We start from the raw sequence: 22496 nt of genomic DNA on the forward strand, positions 1-22496 counted from the left end.
CCTACTACCATTTCGCCCGCCGTCACCCACGTCACGACCCCCCTCATCCCCCCTACCATACTCATTACGCCCGATCACTCCCAACCACCACCCTCACCCCTACCCCACCACCATCACTTCCATCCCAGCCACAACTCCCACCGCCAAGCCCACCACCATCCCATCGCGCACTCGGCTTCCTCTTCTTCCTCCTCCTCCTCCTCCTCTCCCCACTCTATCTCACCCTCATCCTCTACCCGGACCCCAACACTGCCACCGCCCAACCATCACATGCCTTACTGCCTATATACCAACCAACAGCATTTCCAAGTCAACCATCCCCGACCCAGCTCCCTCAGCAGCCCTCGCCTCGCCGGCCACCAGCCGCCAGCCGCCGCCCGCTCGCCCGATCAGCCCACCTTCATCACCACCTAGCTCCTTCCCACTACCAGCTACACAGCCCGCGACGACACGCAAGGTCATGTCACATTCCACACTATCTCCAGTATCAATATCGCTGTCATCGATTCCCATCTTCCTCGGCTCATTTCCGCGTCGGCTTGTTTTGCCTAGGTGGTTGAGCACGTCCTCGACCGCTCGACCCCGCACACAACCCCCACCAACCTCATTGCAAGATATGCCCAATCTGATTTCACTACTACTCTACTACATATCCACACTACCCCCTTGCACGGTCTCCAATCCACAGCTGCAGTATTCCGGAATCCGAGTTCTGCCACCTGAGGCCCAACTTGTTCTCCTGGTGTCCCTTTGATGCTGGTGACCACCCCGCCCCTGGCCCATCTCCGACCCCCACTCCCGACCATCCCCACCCACAGTGACCACATCCGCACCACACATGGCTTCATCACCCCGAGATACACAAGCACCTACTTTCCATCCCCCAATACCTTCCTCATCTAACACAACCGACGTCAACAACATCGCCGCCGGCCAAATGCCGCCGACTACCCGCGTCATCTTCTCCGTCGAGGCATCGATTCTGACAATGTCTGCCTCTGCCGCACCTGCCAGACGCAGCGTTGCGTCGACTGCTTTCGTTTGTCATGCGCTTGTTTTTGAGATTGTGGCCGCCCCCTACATGAACTTCAAACGATGCCCCCAGCTCGCAAGACGATGCGTCACTGCGCTGGCGGTGCCATCCGTGAACGACACGTCGATGTCGACGAGGACCTTGAACTTGGCGAGCTGGGTCTCGAACGCTTTCGGCTCAAAGAGCGCGTTGCGAGTTGCGTTGATGACCCGGAGCCCGACGTTGTCCTGCATGAGCAAGACAAATTCCCACAGCGCCTCCTCAGACACGTAGTTGCCGGCAACTGAGAGGCTCGCGACATGTGTGTTGCCCACGAGCGCCCTGCCCAGCGCCAGTAATCCAGCGTCCTCGGCCGAGGTGTCGGACACGTCCAGAGACGTCAGTTGTGGCAGGCTTACAATCGCAGACGCCACGCCCTGGATTCCGCTCGCCCCGAGCGAGTTGTTTTTCAGTACAAGCTTCTCGAGGACACAGCTTCCAGTTCCGAGCGCAGCAGCGAGCCCGGCGCCAAACTTCTTACCGAGCGAGTTGTTCGAGAGATCGAGCTCGGTTAGCATCCTGCTTCGTGCTACGCCCTCCATCAGCTTGAGCGCCATCTTGGACGAGAGAGCGTTGGAGCCAAGCGCAAGTTCGCGCAGGTGCCGGTTGACCGCCAGCGACATACTGAGCAGCTCGACGCCGCCGGATTCGATCGAGGCATGCTCGGCCTGCAGAACTCGAAGCGTGGCGTTGGTCGCCAGCTCCTCCGCTAGCTCTCGAAAGCCTTTTCCCACTGAGTTGTGCGAGATGTCGAGAACGCCAACTGCGCCCAAACGCTCCACAATTCCGGCCATGTGCTTGCTCTTGAGGTTAAACTCGCCAAGCCCGAGCACGTACATAGTAATCCCTTCGTGAAGTTTCTCGACCAACATCGCCGTCGAGCTCGAGGACATGTCGTTGTACCCGATGTTGAGCGAGGCGAGTGACGTACCGTGGCGGATGTTGACCATGAGACCGTGCTCAAATCCAAAATCGGTGATGCGGTTGTGCGAGATGTCCAGGTAAGTGATGGTAGACTCTTCGTCGTAAAGCCGCCCTCCAAACCCGATGATGGCCTCGTCGTCCATCTTACAATCAACAAACGACACATGCTGCAGCTCTTGTTTGCCGGCGTGCAGCCCACTCTTGAGCTCCGACACGGCCTCCTTGCCGCACAGCTCATTTCCGTCAAGAACCAGCTTGTTCAGCGGCACAATGAACGAAAGACCTGCTGCGAGTCGCGAGTACTGCTCCGCTGACTGCAGCTCGCACCTGCTCACATCGACGGTCGCGATTGCAAAGGTCAAACCAAGCGTCGCCATAATCTCCACTGCTGCGCCGAGGCGGTCCTTACGCGCGCCAATACGCGAGTCGGCAAACGAGACACGCGTCAGCCGCATCTGCCCCGGCACCATGAACGCATCTCGCTCCAGTGCGCCCAAGCTCTTGATGGCAAAGTTGAGCACCCGCAGCTGCGACGTCGACGACCGCGCGTCCGTCACATCGAGGCTGGTCCACGGCCTTCCCTCGTCCATTGCCGAGTGCAGTCGATGGAAGATCGAGACCAGCGGCGGGCTGCTCTGATTGACGCACTGTGCGTGGTAGTGCTCCACAAACCAGTCCAGGTCCGAATACGGGATGTTAGGCGCTCGCGTCGCCGCTGGCTGGCATGCAATCCGGAGCGGAAGCGGCTCGCGCGGCAGCAGCCACATCGACTCGTCCAACACAAGGATTGGATGGTCGTACAGTGCGTCCGAGTACACTAGCAGGATGTAGTAGCCTGAGAGCAAGTCGAGAAACTCAACTGCTACACACGCGCCACCCGTGATATCAAACTCAACTTGCTGCACGGACGCCCCAGCCACGCCTTCGCGTAGGTGGAGCACGACTCGTCCTCCGCCACCAACCGCTCCCTGCCATCCGACTAGGTTCGGCAAGTGTTGCGTCTTGCCACTCGATCGGTAAAATCCGTAGAACTTGGGCGCCGCTCCGCGCACGTCAATGTACACGCCGTCCTGCGCCACGCCCAGCTGTGCATACATCCCGTTCGTCTTGGCACGACCCTTGAACATGGTCGCCCCGTAGTTAGGCGACTGCTGCGAAGTCTCCACGTACACTTGCAGTGCCTTCGAGAGCTCGATATCTCCTACCGCGCTGTACGCCGCAAGTAGTCGGTCTTCCCACAGCTTGGGCGGGTACCGCTCGATGAGATACGGCGGCAGGTAGTATCTGAGGATCGAGACGTCCGAGAGAAAGCCTTTGTAAAAGGTATTGGGTCGAAATGGACCATTGGAAATGACCAGCTGGAGGCCGGCCAGCTTGATCGCCAGCCGCTCCGAGAGAATCATTGAGCCGTCCATCATGTTAGACAGCAGCTGCTCCTTGAGCACCGTCAGCAGCGGAACCGACGGCTTAACCGGAATCTTAAAGTACTTGACCCGGAGGTAGAGCAGCGTGCCGTGCGTGATACCTTGTGCCTGGATTGGCTCGGGCGCAAAGACATACGTTACGATGCTCTGTTCATCGCCCGAGTCCAGCACAACGAGCTCCATGAGCTCGGCCTCGGCCCGGCTGAGGTTCGCCCGCGCGCAGCAAAAGTTCTCCAACTCCTCACCAGTCCAGCTCGAGTTGACCATGAGCTTCTTGGTCGAGTCGTCAGGCGCCTTCAGCCGCACCACAATCGTGTCCTGATCCACATCGGTCTTGCGCACCGTGGCATGCTCAGCAAAGACAGAGACTTTGTCCTTGAGCTCTTCCCGTAGTCTCCGCAGCGAGATCGGCGGGTCGTCGTTGGGTGTTACAATCGGGAACGGCGCCACGTAGCCAGCAGACGAGCTTGATCGCGCGACAATGACTTCAGGCGCCCCGCCGGTGGCCTTGCTCGACTGCCGCCGTGGCCCAATGGACGACCGTCGCGCGAGCGAAAGCCGCCGGAGCCGCCCCTCGCCCTCCGTTGACGACATGTCGTCGTCCGACGCCATGCCCGACGCCGTCCGCCGATAAAAGTCAGCCAACGAGCCAAAGCCGACACCATCAACTACCTCGCCGTCGCCGTTGCCGTCGCTCGACGACGACTCGGTCCTGCTGTCGAACGAGGCCACGTCGCTGCCACTGCCGTCGCCGCCGCCTACACCAGTGCCGCCGCGCGCGCCACTACCAAACTCCTGTGCCTCCAGCAACAGCAATCGTGGCGTCTTACCGCTGCTGTTGAGCACTTCCCAATCTGCGCCGCGCTTGGCCAGACTCCGCGCTAGCTTCCAGTGCCGGTTGAGCAGCGCGAGATGCAGCGGCGTGTTTCCGGTTGGCCCTGCCGCCGCATTGATCTTGCTCCCTGCTTTGATCAGCACCTTGGCCATGTCACGCTTCCCGCACACACACGCAAAGTGGATCGGCAGCCAGTCTTTCACGCCATCACGCACATCCACCATACCCCGTCCGTGCTTGCGGATCATGCCCACCACCTTGCGCACATTCCCATGCCCGACCGCCCTAAAGAACGACTTGACCACCGTCCGCTCGTTACACACCCTACCCCTTCCAACCCCTGACCCACTGCTACTGCTTGCCATACTAGGCCGCCCTTCCCTCCTCCACCTCCTTCCCTTCTCTGGCTCTACCTCCTTGACCCTCGCGCCAAGTGTATCTCCGCACCCTCACCCACCTCTCTTCGCCACCACCTGTCGCCCGCACACGCACACACACCTTCTCCCGCCGCCGCACATGGCTACCTCTGTCCCACACCTCAAGCCGGTCCAGGTCGAGCTGCTCACCTCGTGCAACCTATGCTTCTTCAACACAGCCTGTACTGTCTGGGTCTCCTCGGCCTTCCGTCACTCAGTCCCGCACATCCCTCATCGCTCGTGCGCGCCGCTCGCCGATGCCACCGACCTCCATCTCATTTTTACAGCCCATGGCCTGACGAGGAACGCGCGTGACTTTGACATGCTTGCCACTGCTCTTGTTGACGCTGATCGGGAGCATACTGCTGTTATCTGCATCGATGTCGTCGGTCGCGGCGAGAGCGACTGGCTCCCCCCGTTTGCCCACTCTGAGTACGGCTACCCGCTTTACACTGCCCAGGCTGCAGCCGTTCTCGGCTGCTTTGACGCTTCCTCCGCCGGTCGCGTCTCTTGGGTCGGCACGTCGATGGGTGGCATCATCGGCATGGCGCTTGCGGCCCGCTCGTCGTGCCCGTTTACCACCCTTGTCATCAATGACGTTGGCCCGCTGGTACCAAAGGCTGTGCTCAAGCGTATCGGCACGTACCTCGCCCACCGCCGTGAGCTGGCTTTTGAGTCACTCGACGAAGTCAAGGCCCACTTCAAGGACGTTTACGCCCCCTTTGGCATCAGCTCGGAGGCCCATTGGGACCACCTCGTCGAACACGGCGTCGTTCACTCGACCAAGCCGCCGTATGTGCTGGCGTGCGATCCGGCAATCGATACACCCATCCAGCCGCCGTTTGAGAGTGATGTCGACATGTGGGCCATGTGGGACGCTATTGCTGTCGCCAACCCCTCACTCCGCGTCGGCCTCATCGGCGGCTCTGACTCGGATCTCCTTCTCCCGGACATCCGCGACCGCATGGCGTCGTCCGGTCCGGGCCTTGCGGCCGGCTGCGTCATCTTTGACGGCGTCGGCCACGCACCGGCGCTCATGACCCTCGACCAGATCGCGGCGGTTCAGGCCATGCTCTTTGTTGTGCCTCCCGACGACGACTCCTCGTCAGAGGCCTCCGTGCCAACCGCGCTCTCGCCACCAGCCGAGGCCGCCGTTGACGCCGGCTTGATCCGCCCTGCTGTCCCATAGCCGCCTCCCACCAACCACAACAACTTGTGTGAGCCCTTTCATCTTTCATTGTGTCACAATCTTGCCCAGAGTGTACACCATCAGGCCGGGCACCTGCGCAAACAGATCAAGCAGGTCATCGGTGTTGATGGCCATTACCGAGGTGCCGTCGGCGGTGGCTGAAATTGTACATCGCGAGGTGTGGTCCGAGAGAATAGCGTCGGTGTCGCACACAAACGCGCCCGGAGGACACTGGATGGAGCGCTTGGATGAGCCCGGGAACGAGACGGTCACCTCGCCCGAGCATACTAGATACTGCTCGCTCGGGTCCTCGCCTCGGCGACGCAGGACCTCATCGCGTTCGATGCCCCGGAACTGCATGATGGCCTCGAGCTGGACCCGGTTCGACGAGAGCATCTTGCCAAAGATCGAGTGCTTAGAGGTGACCTTGCGGACCGAGTGCTCCACCACGTTCTCGAACACCGTCGTCAGCCGCCTGGCAATGTCCGTCCCGCGGCAGAGCCGGAGAAAGTTGTGCCGCTTGATCTCGATGAGTTCTGCGTCCGTGGCGCAGTAAAAGTCGGCGTGCCTGTCCTGCTGCATCACCACCGCGAGCTCACCAAAGTAGTCGCCGACTACATACTGGCCCGGCGCTCCGCGCTCGGCCACCACCCCGGACATCACCACGTAGCTCTTGTCGGGCTTGTCGCCCTCCTTGAAAATGATGTCGCCAGCGGCGTACGCAACGATGTCGATGTTGGCCAGGAGCTTGCGAACCGACGCTCGCGTCGCAACCAGGTCTTTGTAGATAAAGATGTGTGAGAAGAGGTCGACGACCTCGTTGCGCGGGTCGCCGACGTCGCCGACGTTCAGCGCCACCGTCTCGCCCTCGATCGCTCGCTGAAGGCCGTCGAGTCCGGCAACTGCCTTCTCGGCCGCATGCACTACATACAGCCGCGACCGCGTGCTCTCGTCGAGCTCCGCAAGCAGTGAAATCGGTGTGTGGATCGGCGGCACGCCGGCCTCATGCAGAATGAGGTCGGCCCAAAGTTGAAGTTCATCAGCTGCTCTCGCCGCGAAGCCCCGATCGTCCCGTTGGCCTCCATCTCTGCGAGCAGCTCCGGGTTGTAGCACGTGTCGCCCGAAAACGCAATCGTCTTACCGGCGTACTCAGCCTGGAACGAGATGCATGGGATGGTGTGGAGCGAGTACTGGAACGTGATGTCGCCGCCATGAACCCGAATCGGTGCCCCAATCTTGACCGGCACAAACCGGAAGAGATTTGAGATAAACTCCTCTGAAAAGCCCGAGATGGCCGCGTACTTGCGGAGAAACGAGCCGAGGATCGTCGGCGTCGTGATGAGCCGCACGTTCGACGAACGGAGGATCTTCTGGAACGACCCGGCATCATGGTCTGCGTGGCAGTGCGAGAGAATGATCGAGTCGATGAGCCGCGGTGCAATGCCCATCCGCATCAGCACGTCGCCCGTGTACGGCGGCGGGTCAACAATCACGCCGCGCTTGCCCATCCACAGGATAAAGCCCGACGTCTTGCCTGCTGGGTCAAAGCCGTGCGAGGTGCCGACAAACGTGACGCCAAACTCGGGTGGCACAAAGAGCGTCGAGATAAGCTTCTCAGACTCGGCTGGGGACGCAGAACCCATCTGCACAGACAGCGGAAACTCGGAAATGACACTGCCGCCCTCGGTCACCCGGAACGACTCGGCAATCGGGTTGACCTCAATGGCCACCACCCCGTCGAGCTCCACCCGAAAGTCGTCATTGAAGACCTTGAAATCGATCAGGTCAGACACCTTGAGCGGCTCTTCCTTGTACCGCGGGTCGCCCAGATCGCGGCCCTCTTTGACAAAGTCTGGCCACGCGTCGCGCGGGACGTCCGCCGGAAAATCAATCGCCAGCGACGAGAGGTCCACAGGCCCAAGCAGCGTCTCCTGGAAAATCGTCCGCATCCGCTCCGCCACGTGCGCCTGCACAATGAGCGTCACCTTGCGCTTGCGGATGAAAAGTTAAAGTACGTCGGGAACTCAAACTCGGCAAAGTTGAGACATCGCGTCCGATCAAACATCTCGCCAAAGACCACAAAGTACGTCGGGACGTCGAGCTGTGCCCGCATCGAGTCCTTGATCGTCTCTGGTGGAATGCCAAACTGGACAGGCCCGGCCACCGTCTCCACCACCACTCCGCCATGCTCCAGCGGAATGGGCTCAGACGGCATGCCCCTCTTCTTGGTCGCTCCAGCCTTACCGCGCTTCATGTCGGACACCCTGCTCTCTCCACCACAACAGCAGCACGCCATACTGCCGCTCCTGGTCGCTCCAGCTCTCGCTCTTGCCTCGCGCCTCTTGCTCCCCGCTGCAAGGCTTCTCGGTCGTCACCCGCTGCTCGCTCCGACGCCGTGCTTCTTCTCGCCCTCGACCTAGACAGCAAGCTGTGGCCAGTCAGAGTGGAGCACCCAACTCTGCTGTATTCCCTCGCCTCTCTTCGGCCTCAACTTGCCTGCCTCCCGTGGCTGTGGCAAGAGGTGTGTCGTTCCTCCCACCCCCCACCCGTCCCGGCCTCCACCACCCAAAAGACGGTTGAACCGCAAGAGAAGTCATCGATGGCAAGGTCCACTGACCCGGCAAAACAAATATTTTGACTGTGGTGTTGGCGCAAACACAACAGCAGAGCCATGTGCGCCTATGCTTATCGACAGCGAGTGCACTGCCTGTCTTACGTGGATCCCCCTCCGAGTAGCGGGTGCCAAGGCTTTCCGGGTCGGTGGTTGGCTTGTGCGTGAGTGAGGTGAGTGGCTGGAGCGTTGTGAGAAGAACCCCGGTAGAAGCGATCTGATATGGCTGTCTCCGACCGACTGGCCGGCCGGCCGGTCTTCCTCCCAGTCTTGATCGTCAGCCCCAGCGCCAGACTGCAAGTTCACATCATACCTATCGACTCACTACACCTTGGCTAACCCGTCGAGCGGTACGCTGGCCTGGTCCAAGCCTTGTTTGCTATCTACTAGTTTAGAGTGTGTGAGAATCAGTTTAATGATGTAGACTAGAGGGTCCACAACCAACCGAACGTCGGACGAAGCCCCCGACCGTAGGAAGGGACTGTCCGGGCCCGTCTGGCGCCAACTTACTCGTGAGCCTCGTCATACGCATGAAGCGCTTGGACTTGGGGCCTGGCCTTGGGTAGGGGTCAGGACGTGGATCGGACCGGCGTGAGCCGGGCCGATTAGAACAATTATGCCGCCCTGCACGGGTGCAGGGGTTAGTTATCCAGCCTTACGGCAGGGGGTCTCCGACCCGATAAGGTTGCATCGGATCTTGGGTGCAGGAGGAGGTCTTGTCCAGAAAGAGGGGGGAATGGGGGAAGGGGGCGAAAAAGGGGGTAAAATGGCGTGTTGGGGGGTAAAGAGATGGGCGTTGGAGATGGCGTTGAAGATGGCGTTGACAATGGACGAGACACAGCAGCGCTGTTGAGAGCTCCTGTGTTCCAGATCGTGTGCTGGAGAGTTGTTGCATGGAGTTAAGCAGAGAAGCACCTACAGGAACTGCAGGGTGCCACCTGCCGTGGGATTGTACGCCGGCCCTAAGTACCGCGAACCACTGATCTCACTACGGCGAGAAGACGGCCGCCACATAGGACATCCGTAAGTGGTGCGGCGTACAACTTGTTGGGTGCTCAACATCGACTGCAGGATACTCTAGTCACTTGGAATCCCTCACTGGGGCGCCGACGACCGATATTCCTTCAGATCCCACCCTCCAAGAGGCCGACCTCTGTCCTGGTTGCAGCTCAGGACCACCGAGCATCCGGCGGTCCACCAGGGAGAGGTTGGCAATATGGATGATAATGCCGACAACATGTGACGACACTGGTTGCCGTCGGCGGACCGACGGCGGGATGGACACACATCCCATGGGGGGTTAGGAGGATCAGCGTGAGCGGGGCGCATGCGCCCTCGCCCCGCTGATCCGTCCACACCTCGCAGCGCCGTTTAGGGACGGATCCCTGACCGCAACCATCGGGGGCGACAAACGGTAGGTGCACCTACCGCCGGTCAACCCCCTTCGAATGAGACCGCACCCCCTTGCGGACTCCGGTCGCATGACGTTTGGCGGGTCATTTCTGACCACGAGGAAGGATGTGCAAGGGCGCCAGACGGACTACGTCCTGGCGCCCAGGGGGCCGGCTCCTCCCCTGGCCCCCCTTCCTGGTGGTACACGCTCCTCGGCCTGCTCAAGACCGCGGGTGCACCCCCGGCCACGGGCAGAGCCCGTGACTGGTTGCTACCCTTCGCCCGGTGCCCTGAGCGCGGATGAAGCCGAAGGTCGCGCGACCCCAAAAATTACATTGTCCACGACTCCCGCACTGTCCAAGGACAGTACGGCCCCCTCATGTAGGGGGTCTCCCAGGGTGTGCACTGTGTCATCCACACCACAGCCCTGTTTGTCACCGGGACTCCCGACCGCGAGCCTGCGAGCGGGAGGGGTAATTCCGGAGAGAGGAGTCCTCTACTAGTTTAGAGACGAAAGCCTGCCAAAAGCTCAGGCCAAAACGGCGATCATTCATACCATTCAGACAGGACTTGTTCACAGTAGTGCCCTCCCCTCACCCCCCTTCCCGCCCCATTCATCTCCCTCTCTCCATCTCCCTCTCCCTCTCCCTCTCCTTCCCTTCCATCTCCCTGATCTTCTCCCGATCCCATACCCCATCCATCATTCGTGTCCTCGCCCACAATCAACTGTTCGACTTCAGGCGAATTCGGCGTCGACGGCATTCCTCGCCACCCGTCGCCCTCGTCCTCGCCCAGCATGATGCTCCATACGCCCGAGCCGGAGAAGCGCAAGTGGGCTGTTGTAGAGACGTCTTACTTTCGTGGTGGGTGGTCTCCATACCTCCCGTCGCCGTCCAAGCCCAAGCCCAAGCCCAAGGTTGCCGACGCCACCCCGCTGGTTGCCGAGTCGGCCGACGACCGCCCGCCGCCCATCGCCATTCCTGTCGAACCCGTCGTGGTCGAGACAGCGAGCGGCCAGCTCCTCACCGGCCCGCCTGATGACGTCGACGTCCTCATTTCCGTCTATGACCGGTACCGCGAGTTTCGTGCGTACATTGCCGCCGACGGCGAGGTGACCTCCAACGCCGGCCAGGTCCTCGGCTACATCAACATCGATGAGTACGAGGTCGGTTCCGCGGACATGGAGTTCCTCGGCTACGGCAAGGCTGGAATTGATGAGACTCGGTTTGAGGTCTTTGACTCGAACGACGTTGAGCTCGTCGAGGTCAACCTCGGCACGGCGGTGATCAAGGAGCGCGGCTCAACCGTGTGCGAGATCGATGGCACCGGCGGCTGCACCGGGAACGACGGCTCGTTCCTTGGCGAGTTTGAGGGCTTTGGCTACGCCCACATGCGCACCATTGCACTTTATCTTTGCATCCTCGACACCGGCATGCTCAACTGTGTCGAGGGCTGAGTACCTCTCGGCTGCCACTACGCGCTCGCGCTGTCGCCGGTGGCTTGCGTGGCAGCGACAAGCTGCGAGAACGCCTCGTGCACTGCTCGCTGGTACAGAGTAAAGTGAGCAACATAGGCCTTGATGTGTCCGCCCGACACCCACCACAGTTGCGAGCCGGGCCAGTGCTTGTGAAGCGCCTCGCCCGGCTGCGGCACGTAGCCATCCGCCCGAGCCGCAATCTGAACGATAGCCTGCGGGACGAGCGGCGGCGCATACCGCCGGATGTCGGTCGTCCGGTCGAGAACAGCGTTCATAAAGTCGACAGAGGTCACGGAGCCGCCTCGGTCGCGGGTCTCCGGCAGCGTCTCCACAAACTGCGGCAACTGCGCGTCGAGCGCCTCCCACGCGCACCACGACGAGAGCACGCCCTCGGTAAAGACGCCAGCCGCCGAGTGCGGCGTGATCGACGGCACAAGCGCCACCGGCATGCGCGAGACGCCGGCCACATGGCACGCCATCTGCCCGCCGAGCGACGCGCCCGAGACGCCAAACAGATTGAACCGCTGCTCGGCCGCAAAAGTGTGCATGAGCGAGAGTGATTCCGAGACGAGGCCGCCGCCCATGGCAAACAGGTCCGACACGTGGTGGAGCGACGACCGGAACTGGCCCTCTGGCTTGCGCTCGCCGTAGAACGGCGTCTCGAGCACAAGCGTGGCAATGCCCATTTTGGCCAGCGGTTGTGCGTGCAGCACCCGGCGCCGCGTGTACCCGTGATCACCCGTCGGCGCCAGCAGGATGCACAGCGGGCGAAGGTCCGGTCGCGCCGGGCTCGCCTCTTGCGCCGCTGCAGCCTCGGCGTCCTCAGCAGCATCACGCTCAGCCGGCGCCCACGATCCGCCATCGCTCGCATCACTTCCGCTCCCGAGTCCGCTCAGCACCGACCGCCACCGGTTGTGCCACGCTGTCTGGGCCGGCCCGCCGTCGCTGCCCTCGTCGACGGCCTCACCGACCTGATCGACAGACCTGGGATGGAAAGCAACCTTGGGCTCAAACAACATAAACCGAGCCGTATGCGCCTCATGTGGCAAGAACTTGATTGCCGGTGAGGTAAAAGCACCACTACGACGAGTCCAGTACGGCTCATCCTGGGTGGCGCCGTCGTCCCAGGCAATGTCAAGATCAGACGAGACAAAGGTGTCGTAGTACAGATCGCGACCATTCTGAGCCGCATCAGCCAGCGACAGCATTTCCTCCCACAGCTCCTTGCTGCCTCCATGCCAGCCCTTTTTGAAAATGGGCTCATCCGAAATCCTCGACAATGTCCATGGCCTCGCCAGCATGTCCAAAAGCGACGTCGAGTTGAGGGCACGCAGCGCCGCCAGCGGCCGAGCCAATGATCCTACCACTCCCTTCTGTGCCATCCCGTCACGCCCTCCTTCCGTTCGTCAGTCTCCTTGTCCTCGGCGACAAGTCTTTGGCCCCTTCCCCTTACTCTCCCTGCCCTCTGCACGCCCCGTCTCTATTCCGTCTCTGTCGGCCTGTCGCTGTCCGCTCGCCACCCGCCTGTCGCCGTGACGTGGACACAAGCGCTGTCGTGCTGCAGCCAGACACAAAGCGACGGCGCGATGAGATAGCTTGGCGAGCTGAAGGTAGAGCCGCGGATTGTTGCTGGGATCTGATGACTTGGCCACTTGTGTAACTCATTCTTGACCCTAGCCTTGGCCATGGGTCGATCCGGATATTACCCGCTTGTCTGCAGCATGTATGTGCCTCGGCTGCACCTCCGCCTCGAGACGATCACCTCCATGCCGGCGGCAGCCATCCCCTCCCCCATCCCCATCCCCATCCCCATCCCCATCCCCATCCCCATCCCCATCCCCATCGCCATACTCATGATCCACCTACATACGATGCATCTGGCCAAGCCATTGAATGCCCGTGCGTTGTGGTTCCGGCCTGGATGCGGCCTCGAGTCGCGCTCGGCCTGTGCCGGCGATGCGTTGGTGGGGAGTGGCAGACAGCACACTCAACTCGGGCGCTCGCAGAAGAGAGGGAGAGGTAGAAGAGTAGAGAGGCTGCGGTGGTTGTAGGGCAGAGAGACATGGAGTATTCGGCAGAAGAGGCACAGAAGGCTATTGCGGATGTGGTGGAGAGGGACTTGTACGAGGAACTGGAGCTGGTCGCTCAGCCGCCGCCGACCGACAAAGCCATTCGCAAACAGTATCGGTCTCTGGCACGCAAGGTCCATCCTGATCGGAATCCTGGAGATGAAGCTGCTGCTGCTGTCTTTCATGCCCTGCATCGGGCGTACGAGGTTCTCTCGCACCCGCAGCTCCGGATTGCTTATGACTCGGTTCTCGCTGCAAACGCGTCCAAGAAGCGGAAGCGGCAGGAGATGCAGGCCGAGAGACGCGCAGCGGCCGACGAGATGGATGCCCGGGAGGAAGCTTCGCGCAAGGCCAAGAGAGCCCGTCATAAGGCGGATGCGCAGCAGGCGGCAAAGGACGTCGTCGATGCCAAGAAGCGCGCGGCGCTGAAGGACCAGATCGCGTCACTGAGAGCGATGCACACCCCGCTGGCATCACCAGCGCCAAGTCCGCCGCCATCGGCTACCGCTAGCCCTGCTCCGCCGGGCGTTCGCGCCATTGCGCTCAAATGGAACGCAAAGGTTGGCGGACCGGATCGTGTCAAGGAGCTGCTTGGCATGTTTGGCAATGTTGACTCGTGGCTGCACAAGCCGCCCAAGCCCGGCAAGTCCAAGCACAAGGCCGTGGCGGTGATGGCTAGCCAGGACGAGGCGGAAGACGTCATGTCGACAACCGCGGCCTCGTCATGGGCAAGTCGCGGCATTGCCATGTCGTGGGCAGGGTGAGCATCGGCGGATGTATTGGCTCAGGGAGTCGGGGCTACGGGCGCGAGGCCGCGCGCATACGCGCCAGCTCGTTGACAGCAACGAGATAGGCCTTGACAAGCTGGTCCTTATCGAGCGCGCGGGGGTTGACACAGACAAGTCCGTCGGGCCCAGGAAAGGCGACCGAGGTAACCGAGCTGTCCCAAACAAGCGTGCGGCTGGACGAGTTAGCGAGGACAGCTGTCGCCGCCGGTGGCGGCTTTGACGACGCTGGCGGACGGGCCGGCGGCGTTGGCCGCTTGCCACCGACGGCGTCCTCCAAGATCGCGTCCAGGCGAGCGTTGGCGGCGATAGTCTCGCGGGCCTCGTAGGCCGCCATGACAACTGTGCGTTGGTCGCGCTCCGGGCGGAGCGTGGTGTCGTCGCTGACGGCAGCGCCGAGTGAGAGCGCCTCGATGGCGACGTCGAGACTTTGGACGTACGCCGTGAGCTGCGGCAGCGACTCACATGTGGCGACGTCGCGGACGCGAGCAATACTCGAGACAACAGTGGCGACGTCGTGCTGCGAGCCTAGTTCGATAAGCGGAAGGCGGAACGACGACGACGAGTCGGCGCCCGCGTGGCCCGGGACGAGTGAGCCATCGAGCGTGAGCGACGCTGATGATGATGAGAGCGCGTGCTGGGTGGCAAATGTCCGCTTCACCTCTTCGACGCCGGCGATAAACTCGGCCTTGCGCTCGGGGGACTCAAAGAGGAGCTCGAGGAGGTGCTTGTGGTCGTGGACTCTCAGGGCGTCGCGGTCATGGTCGAGCTCGCGCTCCATGGCGAGCGTTGCAGCGCTCAGCTTGAGCTGCAGCGTGTAAATACGATGGTTCTTGACCTTGCGCTTGCGGCGCTGGATGAGGAGTGAGTCAGTGAGGAGGCAGAAGCGCGCGGGATACGAGTCGACGGTCTTGGACGGCGCCCGCGGCGTGTGCATCAGCTCGTCGAGGCCTAGCTCAAACACAATGGTCTCGCCGGCCTCGACAAGCTTCTGGCCGAGATGGAGGATGCCGGTGAGCTCGGGTACCGGCTCGATCATCGCCAGCTCGTCCTCGACTCGACCGTAGCCGCGCGAGATCGATGCCTGCTCCTGGACTGCCATCTTGAGGTCCTTGAGCCGGCCGAGAACTTCGTTGATGGCGCTGATGTCCGCGCCCGAGAGCAACTCGCATGTCTGGAGCTTGGAGACCAGCCGAGGGTAGAGCATGAAATGAGCCAGCGGCTTGGAGAACAACATTTCCGGCAAAATGGCCTTGCTCTCAAGGTATCGGTTGAGCTCGGACGACGCCTTGGCTGGCATTTCCGTCGCCAGGTATCGCTTCATCAGCTCCCGATGACGCGCAAAGTCGGCATAGGCATAGAGCCGCGGCATGGTGCCGAGAAAGGCGGTACAGGTTTGAACAACCGAGAACGGGGTGTCTGCGCGGCCTGAGAGCTTGACAAACAGAGCTTTGTTGGCCTGCAGGAGGGCGTCAAACCGCGCGAGCAGCCGCCCGCCCTTGGAATCACTGGGCTCATCGGCGAGGACCGCACTGAGGACCTCGACCATCGACTCGAGGAGCAGGACGTACTGCCGCTCGGCCTTGAATATGGAGACAATGGTGAGGGCGGCAGCCGATGGGCGTGGCCCCTTGCCGGTCGTCGCAGACGGTCGCGGACCCGGGACCGGCCGCGGCTTCGAGCCCGGCTTGGGCTTGGGTGGCGGGCCTCGGGTAGGCAGCGACGGCGACGTGTGGATCTGCTCGGATGTGGTGCGCTGGCGTGAGCGGCGGAACCCGTTCGCCGGCCGTGGCTTACTGGCACTGTCGCGGCGGAGAGGGCCTGGCTTTGGGTGCCCCGCGCCTGGCACAGGGCGTTCGCCTGCCGCCCCAGCCTGTCCACTAGCAACAACAGACGACGCCGATCTCGCACGTGATGTCGGCGGAGGCGGCCCCAGTGCCGAGCTGGTCCGTGGCGGTTGTGCTGTAGCCTCGCGGACCGCCTGAATGTCCCGCAGCTTTTCCGATGGCCGACGGGGGCGTTGCGGCGGATCTACAACACCGTCAGCAGCAACCCGTCCAACAGCCACAGTCAGAGCCACAGCCACAGCCACAGCCCAAGCCGGAAGCAATCCCCCCCAATCCGAGCGCACATCGATTGGCAGCAATTGCAAGGGCACGATTGGGGTTGGGGTTGGTGGGGGGAATTGGAGGAGGTAGCAAGGTCATGCCAGCAGAGCAACCAGAACGAGTTCCATACCACCACCATAGCAACCATAGAGTAGTGAGTGTGGGGTCTTTCTACATAGCCAGCTGTGATGTGTCCTCCCGTCACAATGCTTGCATATGAGACGGGAGAAGCAGGGACACAGTGGGGTTTCGTGTGGCAGAGGTAGAAAACCCTGTGTAGCACCTGTCCCCCCCCCCTCCTTCCCCCCAACACAGCCGCGGACTCTAGGGAAAGAGAAAGAAGAGGGAAGAGGGAGGGGAAAGGGAGGGAGGGTGACGTACGCAACGGCATGGTGGAGGGTGGGGTCGAGTTGGGTGGGGTGTGTGGGTGGGGTGGGGTGTGGGAGTGGGGGGGTGGGAGGGGGGAGGGGTTAGTCGACGAATGTCGCAAAAGGAGTCCTCTGGACAAATACCGTGCGGCTCGGGTTGTCGGCCAAGGACGGTTGCCCCCCCCTCCTCAGCCTCCCACAGCCTCATCTCAGCTATCTCGGTTGGATTTCGCCACTTTACTGCGAGTCGGACCAGTACTCGTCATCAGAGACACTCGATGATGAGAATTTGTAGAATGGGCCGACGTAGAAGGCATGGGGCTTCTTGTTCGGAGACCGCGAACGTGAGCTCGACCGTGGCCGCGAGCGTGATCGGCTGCGCGACGACGAGCGAAGCGGGAGATCTTCCGGTGAGACAAGCTCGAGCGGCTCTCCGTCGTAGAGAGGGCGGTCCGCTGCGGGTGTCCGCGACCGCCGCCGGCGCGACCGTTTCGGCTTCAGTGACGATGGCCGCGACTGCGACCGAGACCGCGATCGCGACCGAGAGTGTGTGTGCGGGTGTGCGGGTGTCTTGTGCGAGCGAGACGGGCGAGGTGGGAGCGAGTGGGCCGGCGCCCATGGATCGTCAAACCCGTCGTCGTCCATCGACACTGCCACATCGCGGTGGGCGTTCTCCGATATGGCCGCGAGGAGCTCCCGCTCGTGCAGCGCCAGCGGTGGCCGCGACCGTGACCGAGACCGCGCGGCAGCGGCAGCGGCAGCAGCAGCCTCGGGATCGCTGCGGCCGTCCTGGAGCGACATGGCCGCGATTGAGGAGTTCGGGCTCCACTCGAGCGAGGTTGTCTGGGTGGCAGCCGGACGCGAGCGTGAGCGCGAGCGGGTCTGCACTGGCACGTCTCGGACGCTGTCATTGTCTTGGTCACTGATAGCCGAGTCTGACATCGAGTCCTTAATAGACGCCTTGGAGCGCGTCGTGCTTCGGCCTGCGCCATCCGGAGACGTCGACCGAGTCACCACCGTGTACGACTTGCCCGGCACCACCTCGCCGTCGGCAGAGACGCTCGGTGCGACCCGTCGGGTCACGGTCTTGGTAACCACGGTCTTCTGGAACTTGCCTGGAGAGGCCGTGGCGGGAATGTCGGAGATGTCGCTCGAGTAGTAGCTCGAGTACAGGTCGGACGGCAGCGACGAGGACGATGGCGGCGGCGGCGACGAGGTGATGGGCAACGGTGCCGCGGCCGTCTGCGGCGCGGCAAGTGCAGCGGGTGTCCGCGGCGGTTGCGGCGGCACACGCCGCGGTGTGCTCAGTTGAGAGTCTGCCGACTTGGCCGACGACAGATGTGATGAGCGATGCGAGCGGCGCGAGTTCTCGATGTGGATGTGGTGCTCCTCGGTCCGGCTCACGTTCTCTTCGCGCCGACGGCGGAGACAGAGGAGAAGGAGCAGGAGAAGGAGGCAGCAGCAGCAAAGAAGTGACAGGAGGAAGAGAAGAAGACCCCAAATGTTGGACGACGAGATCGAGAAGATCGAATCATCGCTCCCCGAGTTCGCGCCACCAGTCGAGACTGCGGCGACGCCGGTGGCAGTCGCCGAACCTGTGTCGGGCGGCGGCGGAGGCGAGCCTGCCCCCGTCCCGCTCGTGGCGGTGACGGTCGGCGGCGGCGGCGGTGCGTCGGGAGCACCTGCAGCGCGGTTGGGAACAATGTCTACAACGTCGGTAGCAGCATCGATGAGCATGAGGACAGGCGTGACAACGGCGTCGTTCTCGACAAGATGGGCCCAAACGCGGGTGACCATAAAGGCTTCGACGGCGTTGCCGTTTTCGACCGCGCCGTAGAGGGCTGACGGGTATGGAAGCGGCGTCCAAGTCCTCGTCGATGAGATGCCAGTGCCCTTGTAGACATAGCCAATGCCATCGTCGATCATGGCGACGGCCACCTCGCCCTGGCGCAGGGTGTAACCGGCGCGTGGGGCATCCGTAACAAAGTAAATGCGATGGTGGGTGGTTGGCGTGTGTGGCACGCCCGTAGCAGCGTGGGTAACCGCAAACAGCGCGACCGTGAAGTCGTCGATGGCAAGGATCATCTCGCGATAGTCGTTCTCGGCCGGAAGCTGGTTCCGCGAGGCAACGGTGCCAGCGTCAATGCCGTCATTCTCGGTGTCGGGGATGACAGAGACAACCATGTTTGGTAACGACGGAGTGGCGACGAGGGCGGACCATTCGGCATCAATGCCGTCTATGTCGAGCGCAAGACGTGGGGTCGAGCCTGTGTCCGACGGGTTGCCCGGCGGCGGCGGTGCGCGCGGCAGCGGGGCATTGCGGTCAGGAACGTAGTCGACTACGTCGTCGGAGAGGTCTCCGAGGGTACTCGAGTCGGTGCGCAGCTCGGCATGGACCTCCATCTCGGTGTTGGTCGGCAAGAGCGAGGCAAAAGCCTCGTGCTGGAGCAAGACTTCGGTGATGTCGTCGCGGACGGTATGCGAGTAGAGGTCGGGGTCAATTCGCGCCCAGGCCCAGTCGTTCGAGAGATCCAGGCCCGAGTACAGATAACCAACACCGTTGTAGATCATGGCAACGGCATAGGTGTCAGGCACAATCTCCATGCCTGCCGACGGGAGCGTCGGTGCCTTGGGCGCAAAGTATATGGCATGATGAGTGGTCGACGTTCCGCCACGGCGGATGGGACCACGCACCGAGACAGCTGCGGCAGTAGCCTCGACTTCTGGCGACGACACGTAGCGCAGAATGTCAAAGTCGGTGCTCGGCTCATCGATTGGAACTGAGTACTCGAGCGGCAGCTGCGAGAGACGACCGTCGTCCTCGGGATCTTCGATGTAGTGCAGCTGGAACGGCAGCTGGAATCCAGTCCAGTCATCCACAAGGCCATCGACAGTGACCGGCAGTGCGGTAGGCGTGGCCGGTGGCACCGGGGTTGGCGCGGGCGTTGGCGAGGGCGTCGGCGCAGGCGTCGGCGCAGGCGTCGGCATGGGCGTCGGCGCAGGCGTGGCCGGAGTTGCCACCCAGTCGATGACAAAACCAGATCCCTGACCGCTGGCGTCCGAGATGAACCGGAAGCTGGCATCGCCCGGGAGTGACGGGAGTGTCGGCAGGGTGCTGCCAGAGAACGAGTCGCCGGTGGAAAGGGTGAGGACATCGCGGCCGGCCTCGGTATCAAACTCGGTCGCTGTGAGCGTGATGGTAGTCGACGGCGGGAAAGCAAACTGCCAGGTGCAGTCCAGGTTTGGCGTGTAGGATCCAGTCGACGAGTACGGTGAGGGCATGGATATGGTGCCTGTCGAGCCGGACGGCACGATGGTAGTGCCAGCGCAAGGAACAGTTTCCGGCGGCGCCGGGGCGGGCGTTGGCATCGGTGTCGGTGCAGGCGTCGGCATGGGTGTGGGGGCCGGTGTGGTTATCATCCAGTGAACGACAAAGCCGTGGCCGGCGACATCGGTGTCTGAGGTGAACCGCAGGCTTCCGTCACCAGGGATAGTCGGCAGCGACGGCAGCGTAGTGCCAGAGTAGGCATCGCCAGTCGAGAGGGTGAGGAAGTCGTGGTTGAGTTCGGTGTTGAACTCGGTCGCCGTGAGCGCAATAGCGGTAGATGGTGGGAAGCCAAACAGCCACGAGCAGTCAAGGTTCGAACTGTAGTACGTCGAGCTCGAGTACGGAGCCGGCATCATGATGGTGCCTGACGTACCCGAGTTGATGACAGCAGTGCCGGCGCAGGTATGAGGTGCCGGTGTTGGACCAGGCGTCGGGGCCGGCGTCGGCGAAGGCGTCCCACTGCATGAGACCACTGCGGTAAAGTCGATAATAGTCGTTCCGCGTGCGGTGTGGTAGTCGCTGCCGGTCGGCGGGTTCGACGGCGTTGCTGCAGAGTTGAACGCCCACGCAACCAGATTCGGGCCGGCCACAATGTCGCGGTCCTGGCTATCGCCAGTCACAAGCGCCCGTGTGAAACGCGCCTGTAGCACGCCGCCAAAGTTCATCACCGTCACATCCGTCAAGTCGTTGACAGTATCCACGGCCACAGGACCAGATCCGGCCCCGCGATGTGTGTCCAGAAGGTACGGCGTTGCACCGTCCACGTACGCAAACGCAAAGTCGCCATTCGCCATCGAGGTTGATGAGGGGACAAAGCCGAGCCCAATCCAGCCGGTATTCGCCGGAACCGACATACCCAAAGTGATGAGGGTGTCGGAAGAGGTGATCGGCTGCCAGTAAACACGCATGCCGTGAGTGCCGACGTCGATGCACGACATGGTGCTGAAGCTGGGGGTCGGAGCCGGAGTCGGGGGCGGGGTCGGGACCGGAGTGGGGACCGGAGTGGGGGCCGGGGTCGGGGCCGGAGTGGGGGCCGGGGTCGGGGGCGGGGTCGGGACCGGAGTCGGGGCCGGAGTCGGAACTGGCGCGGGCGTTGGCGCGGGCGTCGCTGCGCATGACGATGTAGCCGTAAAGTCGATCGTCACAGTTCCGCGCGCCGTGTGGTAGTCGCTACCGGTCGGCGGGTTCGACGGCGTCGCTGCAGAGTTGAACGCCCACGCAACCAGATTCGGGCCGGCCACAATGTCGCGGTCCTGTCCATCCCCGGTCACAAGCGCCCGTGTGAAGCGCGCCTGCAGCACACCGCCAAAGTTCATCACCGTCACATCCGTCAAGTCGTTGACAGTATCCACGGCAACAGGACCAGATCCGGCCCCACGATGTGTGTCCAGAAGGTACGGCGTTGCACCATCCACGTACGCAAACGCAAAGTCGCCGTTTGCCATCGACGTCGACGACGGTACAAAGCCCATGCCGACCCAGCCGACGTCAGTCGGCACCGAGAGCCCAAGCATGATCTCCGAGCTCGCGCCGGTGATCTGCTGCCAGTACACGCGCATGCCATGGCTGCCGACCTCCATGCACGACAGGCCAGAAAGAATGGTACCAGGGGTGGGCGCAGGAGTAGGCGCAGGTGTCGGCGCAGGTGTCGGCGCGGGTGTGGGAGGCGGGCTCGGTGGAGGCGGGCTCGGAGTAGGCGGAGGCGTGGGCTCTCCACCCGTCGTGCCGCCGCTCGTCCCGCCACTCGTTCCGCCACTCGTTCCGCCGCTGCACGACATCACAGCAGTAAAGTCGATCATCTCTGTTCCCCGCGCCGTGTGGTAGTCGCTACCGGTCGGCGGGTTCGACGGCGTCGCTGCAGAGTTAAACGCCCACGCAACCAGATTCGGGCCGGCCACAATGTCGCGGTCCTGGCTATCGCCGGTCACAAGCGCACGTGTAAACTGCGCCTGCAGCACACCGCCAAAATTCATCACTGTCGTACCTGTGTAGTCACCGACAGTGTCCACGGCCACAGGACCGGATCCGGCCCCGCGGTGTGTGTCCAGAAGGTATGGCGTTGCACCGTCCACGTACGCAAACGCAAAGTCGCCGTTTGCCATCGACGTCGACGACGGTACAAAGCCCATGCCGACCCAGCCCGTGCTCGACGGCACAGACATACCCAGTGTGATTGTCGTGTCAGTACCGGTGATCGGTTGCCAGTACACCCGCATGCCCTGGCTCCCGACCTCCATGCACGACATGCTGCTAAAGTTGGGCGTCGGGGCCGGCGTTGGTGCGGGGTGGGCGCAGGAGTAGGCGAAGGAGTAGGCGCAGGAGTAGGCGCAGGAGTAGGCGCAGGAGTAGGCGGAGGCGTGGGCTCTCCACCCGTCGTGCCGCCGCTCGTCCCGCCACTCGTTCCGCCACTCGTTCCGCCGCTGCACGACATCACAGCAGTAAAGTCGATCATCTCTGTTCCCGCCGCCGTGTGGTAGTCGCTACCGGTCGGCGGGTTC

General features: G+C 62.4%; 9 protein-coding genes across 9 annotated transcripts; 3 read left to right on the forward strand and 6 right to left on the reverse strand.

Annotated features, from left to right (window-relative positions):
• Nucleotides 1-1035: 1035 nt before the first annotated feature.
• AMSG_00869 (NOD3 protein) lies at nucleotides 1036-4680 on the reverse strand. Its single transcript, XM_013906595.1, has one exon. The coding sequence runs from the start codon at nucleotides 4618-4620 to the stop codon at nucleotides 1078-1080; it is 3543 nt and encodes a 1180-aa protein (XP_013762049.1). The 5' UTR covers nucleotides 4621-4680; the 3' UTR covers nucleotides 1036-1077.
• A 45-nt stretch (nucleotides 4681-4725) lies between these two features.
• On the forward strand, nucleotides 4726-6170 carry AMSG_00870 (alpha/beta hydrolase fold protein). The gene has a single exon (XM_013906596.1). The coding sequence runs from the start codon at nucleotides 4772-4774 to the stop codon at nucleotides 5858-5860; it is 1089 nt and encodes a 362-aa protein (XP_013762050.1). The 5' UTR covers nucleotides 4726-4771; the 3' UTR covers nucleotides 5861-6170.
• A 613-nt stretch (nucleotides 6171-6783) lies between these two features.
• On the reverse strand, nucleotides 6784-7809 carry AMSG_11629 (uncharacterized protein; the record flags this gene model as incomplete). Its single annotated transcript, XM_013906871.1, has 1 exon — nucleotides 6784-7809. One exon carries the CDS (start codon nucleotides 7807-7809, stop codon nucleotides 6784-6786), a length of 1026 nt encoding a protein of 341 aa, XP_013762325.1.
• Nucleotides 7810-7841: 32 nt separating this feature from the next.
• On the reverse strand, nucleotides 7842-8114 carry AMSG_11630 (uncharacterized protein; the record flags this gene model as incomplete). The annotated part of the gene is made up of 1 exon (XM_013906872.1): nucleotides 7842-8114. One exon carries the CDS (start codon nucleotides 8112-8114, stop codon nucleotides 7842-7844), a length of 273 nt encoding a protein of 90 aa, XP_013762326.1.
• Nucleotides 8115-10659: 2545 nt separating this feature from the next.
• AMSG_00872 (uncharacterized protein) lies at nucleotides 10660-11354 on the forward strand (the record flags this gene model as incomplete). Its single annotated transcript, XM_013906597.1, has 1 exon — nucleotides 10660-11354. One exon carries the CDS (start codon nucleotides 10660-10662, stop codon nucleotides 11317-11319), a length of 660 nt encoding a protein of 219 aa, XP_013762051.1. The 3' UTR covers nucleotides 11320-11354.
• AMSG_00873 (uncharacterized protein) lies at nucleotides 11337-12692 on the reverse strand (the record flags this gene model as incomplete). The annotated part of the gene is made up of 1 exon (XM_013906598.1): nucleotides 11337-12692. The coding sequence occupies exon 1, from the start codon at nucleotides 12639-12641 to the stop codon at nucleotides 11337-11339; it is 1305 nt and encodes a 434-aa protein (XP_013762052.1). The 5' UTR covers nucleotides 12642-12692.
• A 710-nt stretch (nucleotides 12693-13402) lies between these two features.
• AMSG_00874 (uncharacterized protein) lies at nucleotides 13403-14475 on the forward strand (the record flags this gene model as incomplete). Its single annotated transcript, XM_013906599.1, has 1 exon — nucleotides 13403-14475. One exon carries the CDS (start codon nucleotides 13403-13405, stop codon nucleotides 14171-14173), a length of 771 nt encoding a protein of 256 aa, XP_013762053.1. The 3' UTR covers nucleotides 14174-14475.
• AMSG_00875 (uncharacterized protein) lies at nucleotides 14168-16693 on the reverse strand (the record flags this gene model as incomplete). Its single annotated transcript, XM_013906600.1, has 2 exons — nucleotides 14168-16225; nucleotides 16684-16693. The coding sequence occupies 2 exons, from the start codon at nucleotides 16691-16693 to the stop codon at nucleotides 14208-14210; spliced, it is 2028 nt and encodes a 675-aa protein (XP_013762054.1). The 3' UTR covers nucleotides 14168-14207.
• A 199-nt stretch (nucleotides 16694-16892) lies between these two features.
• AMSG_00876 (uncharacterized protein) lies at nucleotides 16893-22281 on the reverse strand. The gene has a single exon (XM_013906601.1). It carries the CDS (start codon nucleotides 22242-22244, stop codon nucleotides 16908-16910), a length of 5337 nt encoding a protein of 1778 aa, XP_013762055.1. The 5' UTR covers nucleotides 22245-22281; the 3' UTR covers nucleotides 16893-16907.
• Between the last annotated feature and the right edge of the window lie 215 nt (nucleotides 22282-22496).

The sequence above is a fragment of the Thecamonas trahens genome, assembly GCF_000142905.1.
Source record: "Thecamonas trahens ATCC 50062 unplaced genomic scaffold supercont1.4, whole genome shotgun sequence".
Classification (NCBI taxonomy): Eukaryota; order Apusomonadida; family Apusomonadidae; genus Thecamonas; species Thecamonas trahens.